The sequence below is a fragment of the Alosa pseudoharengus genome, unplaced genomic scaffold, assembly GCF_046254945.1.
Source record: "Alosa pseudoharengus isolate Yale_2024_CS ecotype anadromous, Long Island Sound unplaced genomic scaffold, YU_APseudo_1.1 YU_APseudo_1.1_scf_11, whole genome shotgun sequence".
Classification (NCBI taxonomy): domain Eukaryota; kingdom Metazoa; phylum Chordata; class Actinopteri; order Clupeiformes; family Clupeidae; genus Alosa; species Alosa pseudoharengus.
The window spans coordinates 14,748,283-14,758,282 of NW_027468576.1; the positions used below are offsets into that span (position 1 = coordinate 14,748,283).

The 10,000-nt window shown below is 44.3% G+C and overlaps 1 protein-coding gene across 2 annotated transcripts in view; it reads right to left on the bottom strand.

The window, feature by feature from the left end:
• Nucleotides 1-10,000, bottom strand: part of tns3.2 (tensin 3, tandem duplicate 2) — a 24,291-nt gene that overhangs the window by 1,171 nt on the left and 13,120 nt on the right. For both annotated transcript variants that reach the window (XM_076278091.1, XM_076278092.1), the window contains 9 exons: nucleotides 9,475-9,767; nucleotides 8,419-8,505; nucleotides 8,058-8,189; nucleotides 7,714-7,809; nucleotides 4,254-4,331; nucleotides 1,299-1,376; nucleotides 932-1,100; nucleotides 311-379; nucleotides 78-107 (listed from right to left, as the gene is read on the bottom strand). In XM_076278091.1, coding sequence (XP_076134206.1) covers nucleotides 78-107; nucleotides 311-379; nucleotides 932-1,100; nucleotides 1,299-1,376; nucleotides 4,254-4,331; nucleotides 7,714-7,809; nucleotides 8,058-8,189; nucleotides 8,419-8,505; nucleotides 9,475-9,767 — 1,032 coding nt within the window. The remainder of the gene's footprint in view (nucleotides 1-77; nucleotides 108-310; nucleotides 380-931; nucleotides 1,101-1,298; nucleotides 1,377-4,253; nucleotides 4,332-7,713; nucleotides 7,810-8,057; nucleotides 8,190-8,418; nucleotides 8,506-9,474; nucleotides 9,768-10,000) is intronic.

The window sequence follows — 10,000 nt, forward strand, 5'->3', positions numbered from 1 at the left end:
TGAGGTATGACACTAAAGGAGAATCTCATCTCATTGATAATGTCCTCTCATTTGTGACGGTAAAAACTAAAACTCACTTTGCATCTGTGCAGCCATCTTTGGTCCATCTGAGATGAGAGACAGAAAGAATAAGAGAGAGAGAAAGATAGACAGGACGGTGAGATGGGGGGATGGTAATATCACCATTTATCACATTCTCTATTTAACAGTTATTTAGTTTCATTATCATGTGAATGCTCATTTAAAGGAGGAGTATGAATATAGATACTGTGTGTGTGTGTGTGTGTGTGTGTGTGTGTGTGTATCTCACCTTCTCTCTTGAGGATCTAGAGCACAGAATATTACCGTGTTTACAGGGTAATGCCTCCTGAAGAACAACCTAATAAACACACACACACACACACACACGCACACACACACACAGTTGTGAGATAGGTGGTATAGTTGACTTTGCAGTGTAACACTGGCCTAGTTCCTCTAAGCTTTCTTTTCCTTTAAGTGTGTGTGTGTGTATATGTGTGTGTGTGTGTGTGTGTGTGTGTGAGAGCTCCTAAGTAAGTCACTATGTCCTGTGAGCACATACAGCAAGTTAGTGTTAGATGTGTCTGAGTGTGTGAAAGTGAGTCAACACAGGTTTGTAGAGTGTGTATCTTCTTAGATTTGCTTGTGCGTTGGGTCTAATGTGTTAATGTTTAATGTGTGTGTGTGTGTATGTGTTCTGTATGTGTGTGTGTGTGCGTGCGTGTGTGCGTGTGTATGCGTGCATGTGTGTGTGTGTGTACTGTATGTGTGTGTGTACTGTATGTGTGTGTGTGTGCGTGCGTGTGTATGCGTGCATGTGTATGTGTGTGTGTGTGTGTGTGTGTGTGTGTGCATGCGTGAGTGTGTGTGTGTGTGTGTGTGTGTGTGTGTGTGTGTGTAGCACTCTTACTTCCTCTGGTTGTCGGTGAGTGTGATTCCCTGGGCAGACACTTTGAAGTGGACAATGGTGGAGGTTGGGGGACGGTTTAAAGCCAGAGTGACAGTTGCAGCTTTCTGCACACCCTGGACACCAGTCAGCGACTCAAGCTCAACGGAGCCGAGGAACCACACATTACATGCTGCAAAGAACACACACACACACACACACACACACACACACACACACACACACACATGCAATCACAAAATGATGAATAAATCAAGCTTAACACAGTTTTATGTAAGAATAGTGTCTTTACTTCTCTGTTCCTTCACACATTGTCACAAACAAACATGTGTGAGTGTGTGTGTGTTTGTGTGTGTGTATGTGTGTCTACCTGCTCCCTGTTTGAGCAGTTCTGCCGCTGAGTTTGTGGCCGTCTCCGACAGAGATTCACACAAGCCTTCTAAAAGATCTACAGAGGGAGGGGGAAAGAGAGAGAGAGAAAGAAGAAGAGAGAGAAAGAGAGAGAGAGAAAGAAAGAGAGAAGAGTCAATTATAATCCCATCATAAGTTAATTCAGCTCCACCAAAAGACAGCTGACAGAGAGCGAAGCGAGAAGAAACCTTCTAACTCCAGGAGCTAGATTCATCAAACTGTCACAAATTACCAAAGTTTTCAAGAAACAAACAAAAAAAAACTCCTTTTAAGACCCCAATCAGGTCCAGCTGTGTGATAAATGACATTGCCTTGTTTCTGGGCAGACTCGCAGAGTAAATGAGCAGGAGAGAGGAAGGAGAGGCTGGGAGGCCATTTATGGCTAGGCGATGTGGAAAAACACTAAATCAGCATGCCATGCGAGACAAGCCTGTGGCATGCTGGCTCGCGAGTGTGCAGAGGCTGAAAAAGCAATCTGTAGTCCCAGTAAGGCAAAAACAAGAAAGCCAGCAGAACAAAAAGATTGATTATGCACATTTAAAACAACACGTTTGGAGTATGATAAATGATTGCATGTTCGTATTACAAAACGGACAAAACAGGAGGAGAAACACTTTTCTTTCATCCCCCCATCTCTCTCTCTCATCAGCCTTTTTTTGTATGTCTTTCTTTGAGCTTTAGCCTAAAGTATTTCAGCACTAGCTTGGAATTAGTTGTTAACTGTTAACTTGTTTTATTATTTATTCACTTGTCTTGTTATAAATACCAAGGATCATGACATTATTCTTCGTTTCCATTTGAGAAGTACATATGATGATGACAACTGAAATGTGTGTAACGTGTGAAACGTGTCATGCCCACACAATGCATCAGACTCAGATACCGCACTCCTAAAACCTCTAGGGGCTGCTGGAACATCTTTTTCAGCATTCGCGCCTCTCTCCGAGAGTGAAGTATCTAGACTCCTGACAGGTAGCCGTCCTACCACATGCTCGCTGGAGCCTATACCTACGAGCCTACTTCAGTCCATCAGCCCGACCATCGCACCAGCTATCACACATGTGATCAATGCCTCGCTAACCTCCGGTACATTTCCAACAGCGTTCAAAATGGCCCAGGTAACACCGTTACTTAAGAAAGCTTCTCTCAACCCTGCTCAAGTCGAGAACTACTGCCCTGTCTTACTCCTGCCTTTCCTATCTAAAGGCATTGAACGAGCAGTCTCCAAACAGGTCTCTGACTTCCTTTCACAGAACAACCTTCTGGATCCAAATCAGTCTGGGTTCAAAAGCGGCCACTCTACCGAAACGGCTCTGCTGTCTGTAACAGAAGCCTTAAAAGAAGCCAGGGCGACCGCTCGTTCATCAGTATTCATTCTGCTTGACTTATCGGCTGCCTTTGACACGGTTAATCACCGCATCCTTCTCTCTATATTCTAACATGGGAATCTCCGGTTCTGCTCTCTCCTGGTTTGAATCCTACCTCACAGGACGCTCGTTTAACGTGGCTTGGTCAGCTATCTGCACCTCACCATCTCACCACAGGGGTCCCCTAGGGCTCAGTGCTGGGCCTCCTTCTCTTTGCTATCTATACCACCTCCTTGGGGCAGATTATCCGTTCGCATGGCTTCTCATACCACTGCTATGCAGACGACACACAGCTCTATATGTCCTTTCCACCTGATGACCCCTTGGTTTCAGCACGGATCTCGGATTGCCTCTCAGACATAGCTACATGGATGAAGGCACACCACCTCCAGCTGAACCTCTCAAAGACTGAACTGCTGGTCCTCCCAGCTAAACCTAGCATACACCACGACATCAACATCAAATTTGACTCCCTGTCTGTTTCACCTACCAGGACTGCAAGAAATCTAGGAGTTGTTCTCGACAACCAACTAACCTTCTCAGATCATGTTGCCTCAGTCGCCCGGTCATGCCGTTTCGCACTCTACAACATACGGAAAATCAGGACTTACTTGACTCAAGATGCTACTCAACTTCTGGTTCAGGCAATAGTGATCTCACGACTTGACTACTGCAACACCCTCCTGACAGGTCTCCCAGCCTGCGCAGTGAAACCCCTTGAGATGATCCTGAACGCGGCGGCGCGCCTGGTCTACAACCAACCCAAAAGGGCACATGTTACCCCGCTGCTCATCCAGCTACACTGGCTACTTATGGCGGCCCGCATCAAATTCAAGGTTCTAACGCTTGCCTACAAAGTAGTCTCCGGTTCTGCTCCTACCTACTTGAATGCCCTCATACAGACATACGCTTCTCAGACGAACGACGTCTAGCTCTACCACCGGTACGCTCAGACCAATCCAACTCATCTCATCTGTTGTTCCTCGTTGGTGGAACACACTGCCAGTTCCTACAAGGGCAGGGACATTCCTCTCCATTTTCAAAAAACTCCTGAAGACCCAGCTCTTTAGAGAATATCTTCTCTCATAGCACCACTTACAACAAGTCTTGCTGATGCTAGCACTTACCAGCCGTCTTGAACTGACACTCAACTGTTTAAAAACAGCACTCACTGATGCACTTATTCTTACTGTACTCTACCATTTTTAAATTGTCCTAAAATTGTTGAGAGAATTGCTTTAAAACTTAACTGTTACCATGTTGTTAGTCGCTTTGGTTAAAAATGTGTCAGCCAAATGTAATGTAATGTAATGTAATGTGTGTATCATACAGATGTGGCTTTAAGTCAACTTGAAGTTCCTTTCCCAGACATTGAAACCTCATTTGGGAAAATATGTGTCTAAATAATATTTGGCTTATCTATCTAGGATAATCATAGCCCTTCAAAGCTTTCCAAGCTTCTCTGGATAACACTGGCAGATTAAATGGCACATGCTGGCTCAGTCAGGATAACAAACAAACAGAGAGAGAGAGAGAGAGAGACTTACCGCTGTCAGGGATGATGAGCTTGCAGGGGAGAGCTAATGGAGTTATGGAATGTTGGCACACCAGGGCAGTGAGACTTCCTATTCACACAGGAAACAGAAAACATAAATATAGTCATATTACTTCCTGGTTAAAATAGTCTACTCAAAAGTCGTAAATGACTGAATGAGTGACTGTCTTGGCAAAAGACTAGACTGGATATTCTGAAGACATTCTGTATTCAGTTTGAGTTTACCAGCAGACAGACACAGTCTCGACCTGAGAGTATGTCTCAATACATTACATATTTTAACCACTAGAGGGAGACTAGTGATTACACATTTCAGAGGGCAGCCTTCCAACAGAAAAGCATGCACTCAGTCTTTACATCACATGTGATAACATGGCACTGATTAATTCATCTTCCGTTAGCCCCCACTTGATATGCCAAGCCAAGCTCATGCTATCAGGCTACAGCAAACAAGCTTTCGTGCACTTGTAGCCCAGTTTAACGGTGCAAATACTCTGTAAAATGTTTATCTGTGTCCATCTCAAGTCACTAACTGGCCAATTGATGAACTGTTGACATGAAAGTAGCTGATAATATATAATATAGTTCAAGTTCAATTTATTTCTTTGTCCCAAATGGGCAATTTGATTGCAGACAGGGTCACATACAACACGACAAGACACAACACACTACAATACAGACAGATATGCACAAAATAATAATTTAGTTGTAATAAATATTTTTGTACCTCTGTTTAAAAGCAATAGGAGTTTTAAAACGCAAGCCAGATGGCAGCAGCACGTATTCAGAATACAGGGGATGGCCTGTGTCTTGATATATTTGTATCGCTTTGTTGAACACCTGCTTATTAAAATATTTGGTGAGACTAACAAACTTCACTCCCACTATCTTACTGGCCATATTTACAATCTTGGAAAATGCATTTTTGTTTCTGATGGTGACATTTCCATACCAGCAGATAATGGAGAATGTGAGGATTGACTCAATAAAAGCTTTGTAAAACAATGCCATCAATGTTTTGTCCACCTGAAACTTAGCCAGTTTCCTAAGTGCAGAGAGTCTTTGTTGCCCTCTCTTGCACACCGAGGTGGTGTACAGGTCGAATTTAAGCCGGTCATCAATCAAGGTGCCTAGGTACTTGTAAGATGATACAATTTCAACATCTTGATCATTGATGACACTGTGCTTTGGAGCAGGGGGAAGGCGTCTGAAATCTATGGACATGTCCTTGGTTTTACTGATGTTCAGATGCAAAAAAGCATCTTCACACCATGACACAAATTCATTGATAACAGGGCCATGCTCATTCTCATGGGAATTCAGGAGACTGACAATTACAGAGTCATCTGCAAATTTTAGAATGTGCCTGTTGTCATACTGGCTGCGGCAGTCATTGGTGTACAGTATGTACAACAGGGAGGAGAGGACACACCCCTGAGGTGAGCCTGTGGATGATGTTAGGCCACTGGACAGCACTTTATTTACCCTCACTCTCTGAACCCTTTGCGTGAGGAAATCAAGTAGCCAACCAGTCAGGCTTGGGTCAAGGCTAAAGTTGTTCAGTAGTTCAACCTTGCATGATTCCCTCTTTCCTCCAGGTGTTTATAGAGAAGATTTAGTAGAGTGATGGTAGCATCCTGCACCCCCCTCTTGGCCCTATAGGCAAACTGGGAAGGATCCAAGAGAGGTTGCACCTTGATTAGGAGCTCAGCTTTAATCAGCTTCTCTAAGGATTTTGCAATAAGAGATGTGAGGGCAACCGGCCTGAAATCATTTAGGATTTGGGGCCGACTGACCTTAGCAACAGGCACCACTACAGACTGCTTCCATAGAGATGGCACCCTCTGCAAAGAGAGTGAGAAACTGAATATGTGATGGAAGATGGGGCCTAACTGTTCAGCACACACTTTTAACGTGCGGCCACTGATGTTATCTGGGCCAGATAATTTGGATTGCAGTATTTGAAACACCTAACAACACTATGCTCATTAAAACAAGGGATAAATGGGGGGGATGCCAGAAGATTCTTCTTGAGTTCAGAATGTCTGTTACTGAAGTCATGTGTGTCAAATCTGACATAGAACCTGTTAAGATCCTCTGCCAGTACTGGGTCAGGTATGCTGTTAAATTCTAACTTCCGCTTTCCCCTTTCTTTAAGCCCTACTATAGTCTTCATACTATCCCAGGCTGTACCCAGGTTGTTCATTTTGAGTTGTGTTTCTAGTTTATCTTTATACTTTAGTTTGCCCACCCTGATTTCTCGTTTTATCTCTTTTTTAAGTTTGTGCAGTGCTAGCAAGTTTCCCTCTTTAAAGGCTCTGTTCTTCTCACGCAAAAGACCCCTAAGAGACTTGGTAACCCATGGTTTACTGTTGGGGTAAACTTTTAAGGCCTTAGTTGGGATGACAATATCCTCACAGTAAGCCACCCAACTACTGATAACATCCGTTAATTCATCAATATCAGAGCATGAGTCCTTAAACATATCCCAATCTGTGCAGTCCAGGCACCCCTGAAGAGAAAGACAAGCATCCTCGGACCATTCCTTAATGTACACAGTCTGTCGCTTGCCTCTCTTAAGAGAAGTTTGATATGAGGGGATGAGGTGTACACAGTTGTGATCAGATGAGCCTAAAGGTGGGAGAGGGATGGACTTGAATGCATTTTTCACTGAACAATAACATAGGTCCAATGTTTTATTTTGTCTAGTGGGGCATGTAACATATTGATGGAAGTCCCTGAGAGTTTTAGACAAAGAGCAATTGTTCATATCCCCAAGAATAATGATTGGGGCATCAGGGGATCGCATTTGAAGTGAGTGGGTTACTTGAGAGATAATTTCACAGGCGTTGTCACTGTTCGCTTCTGGATGAATGTACACAAGGGTGACGAACAGCTGGGAAAACTCGCGTGGGAGATAGTAAGGACGCAGTGCCACCGTGAGCAATTCCACATCGGCCGTGCAAATTCTCTCTCTAACATTAATTGATTTGCACCAGCGCTCGTTCACGTAGAGACACACACCCCCACCAGTGCCCTTGCCGGTGGTCATTGCGTCTCTGTCCAGCCGAACCGGCGATCCGAAGCCGCATAGACACAGGTCACTATCCGTGTCCCGGTTGGACAGCCATGTCTCCGTAAGCGCCAAGATACAAGAGTCTCTGAACTCGAGGGAATACCGAGCCTGTGCTTGTAGTTCTTCGGATTTGTTCCAAAGTGACTGCACATTCGAGAGGATGATTGATTGATATATAATATATAATACTGCTCTGTCCTTCTCTCCACCATGTTGTCCATGTGTGGTGGCACTGGCAGTGTAAAGAGGCAGGAGACACACACATACACACACACAGACACACACACACACACACACACACAGACACACAGAAACACACACAGACACACACACACACACACACACACACACACACACACACACACACACTGCTTACCAAAGTAGGGCTCATTCGGGCAGCCTTTCAGTCTGACTCCTTTTTGTGTGCACTCAATCAGGAAGTGTCTGACCAGCTCGCTTGACAGATCCCCAGCTGCATACACATGAATAAATAAACACACATACACGCACACGCACAAACACATACACACAGATACACACACACACACACACACACACACACACACACACACACACACACACACACACACACACACACACACACACACACACACACACACACACACACACACACAATATGAGTAATTACATTATCGTGTCATTGTTTGAACTTGTGCTGGTGATGGACATGTGTGTAGTGCCTTTGTCCATCCTTCTCACCTTTCCTACTCTGCTGCAGGACAGAAGGAGGGGGCGTGGAAACTTTCATAGCCAATCCGTACGCTCCTCTGAATGAGTGACTGTCTCGAACTATGAATGAGCCCGGCTCCAGGTCCTTCAAAGCAGCTATGGCTACAGCAAAAAAGAGTGTACAAAAATGAATGAGTGTGAAATGTATCTCTCTCTCTCTCTCTCTCTCTCTCTCAATTCAATTCAATTCAATTCAATTCAATTCAATTCAATTCAAGGTTGCTTTACAGTATTAGCATGACTGTAGGTACAGTGTTGCCAAAGCACAAGCAAAACAGCATCTTTCTCTCTCTCTCTCTCTCTCTCTCTCTCTCTCTCTCTGTGTGCTTACCCTGTTCCCTTGTGATGTCAGGTTTGTACCAGTACTTTGTGGTGTCTTGGACAAACTTTGCAGAGTCCTGCCTATTGCCAAGTAGTTCTACAACAACAAAACAATATTTCAAACAATACATTTATTTATAGCTGGGGAGCATGTAAAACATACAGTATGTTTAGGCATGTACTGTACATTAGAGTCAGTGAGGATGTGACAGCCATCAGTGTGTTCATGCAGGTGTGAGATTGATACCGCACTTCAAATAGGCTGCTCTTATGCTGCAAGAGGTAGGTTATGTTTATGTTACATGTGGTGTGTGTATATATAAATATTTATTGTTATTGTTTTAGTGTTTTTATTAGACATTTACACTGACAGAAAAATAATTTCATTTTTTTATGCATGATGATGCATGATCATTTCTAAATAAATTAAATCTGAATCTGTGTGTGTATGTGTGTGTGTGTGTGTGTGTGTGTGTGTGTGTGTGTGTGTGTGTGTGTGTGTGTGTGTGTGTGTGTGTGTGTGTATGTGTGTGTGTGTGTGTGTGTGTGTGTGTGTGTGTATGTGTGTGTATGTGTGTGTGTCTGTGTGTTCATCTGTCTGAGTGTGTGTGTGTGTTTCTGTGTGTTCATCTGTCTGAGTGTTAGGTGAGTGACTACATAAACACCTGCTATGCCCCAAAACTGTTAAAATATCAACCTCTGAAGTCTGAATAATGCCCTAAATAACCGTGGATACAAATTTAAAGCCTTAATCTTTGGTAGTTTAGGCTATGTACATAACATGTGTGTGCGTGGCCTACAGATTTGTGGTCTCTCCAAGAAAAAGTCTAAACAATTCACAAAGTACTGTTCTGTATCATCTTGTCACATCATGGTGTTAAACTTTGCTGTTTTTAGACACTCCTTTCAAGCCAAATTTGGATCTTGTCATGATATTATCCTACTTGCCAATCCAAATAAAGCATTCAAATGTGTGTGTGTGTGAGAGAGTGTGTTTGTCTGTTTGAGTGTGTGTGTGTGTGTGTGTGTGTAACTGTCTGTTTGAGTGTGTGTATGGCTGGCATACCAGGGCTGCTGCCACAGCTACTGCCATTGAGTAGGGAGCCTGGGCCGGTCTCTGCCCCGTCCACCCCCCTCCTCTTCTGGGGCAGGACGGGTGGAGCCTCCCCAAGAGCCAGCGCCCCAAACCTCTCCACCGCATCAAGCAGACTGGGCTCTACACGCCCCCCACTCTGGGCAGGGAACCGGGGCACGCTGGGAGAGTTTGGTGTGTATGTGGGTGTGTGTGTGTGTGTGCCCGGGGGGCTCAGGAATAGGGATCGGTCAGACGTCTCATCCCAACCCTGCACAGGAGACAGACTGAGAGGAAGAAAGGCAGAGTGAAAGAGAGAGAGAGGGAAAGAGAGAGAGAGAGAGAGAGAGAAGACAGAGGGAAAGAGAGAAAGACTTGTCAAAGAAGAAAGGACCAATCATGTAGACTGAAAATGTATGCATAGCCAACCTCTGAATGGGTTTCACTGATGTCATTTGACAGACAGCATCATTTAGAGCTAGTGTTCTGGGTTATCGGTATGATGTGACAGTATGACGTG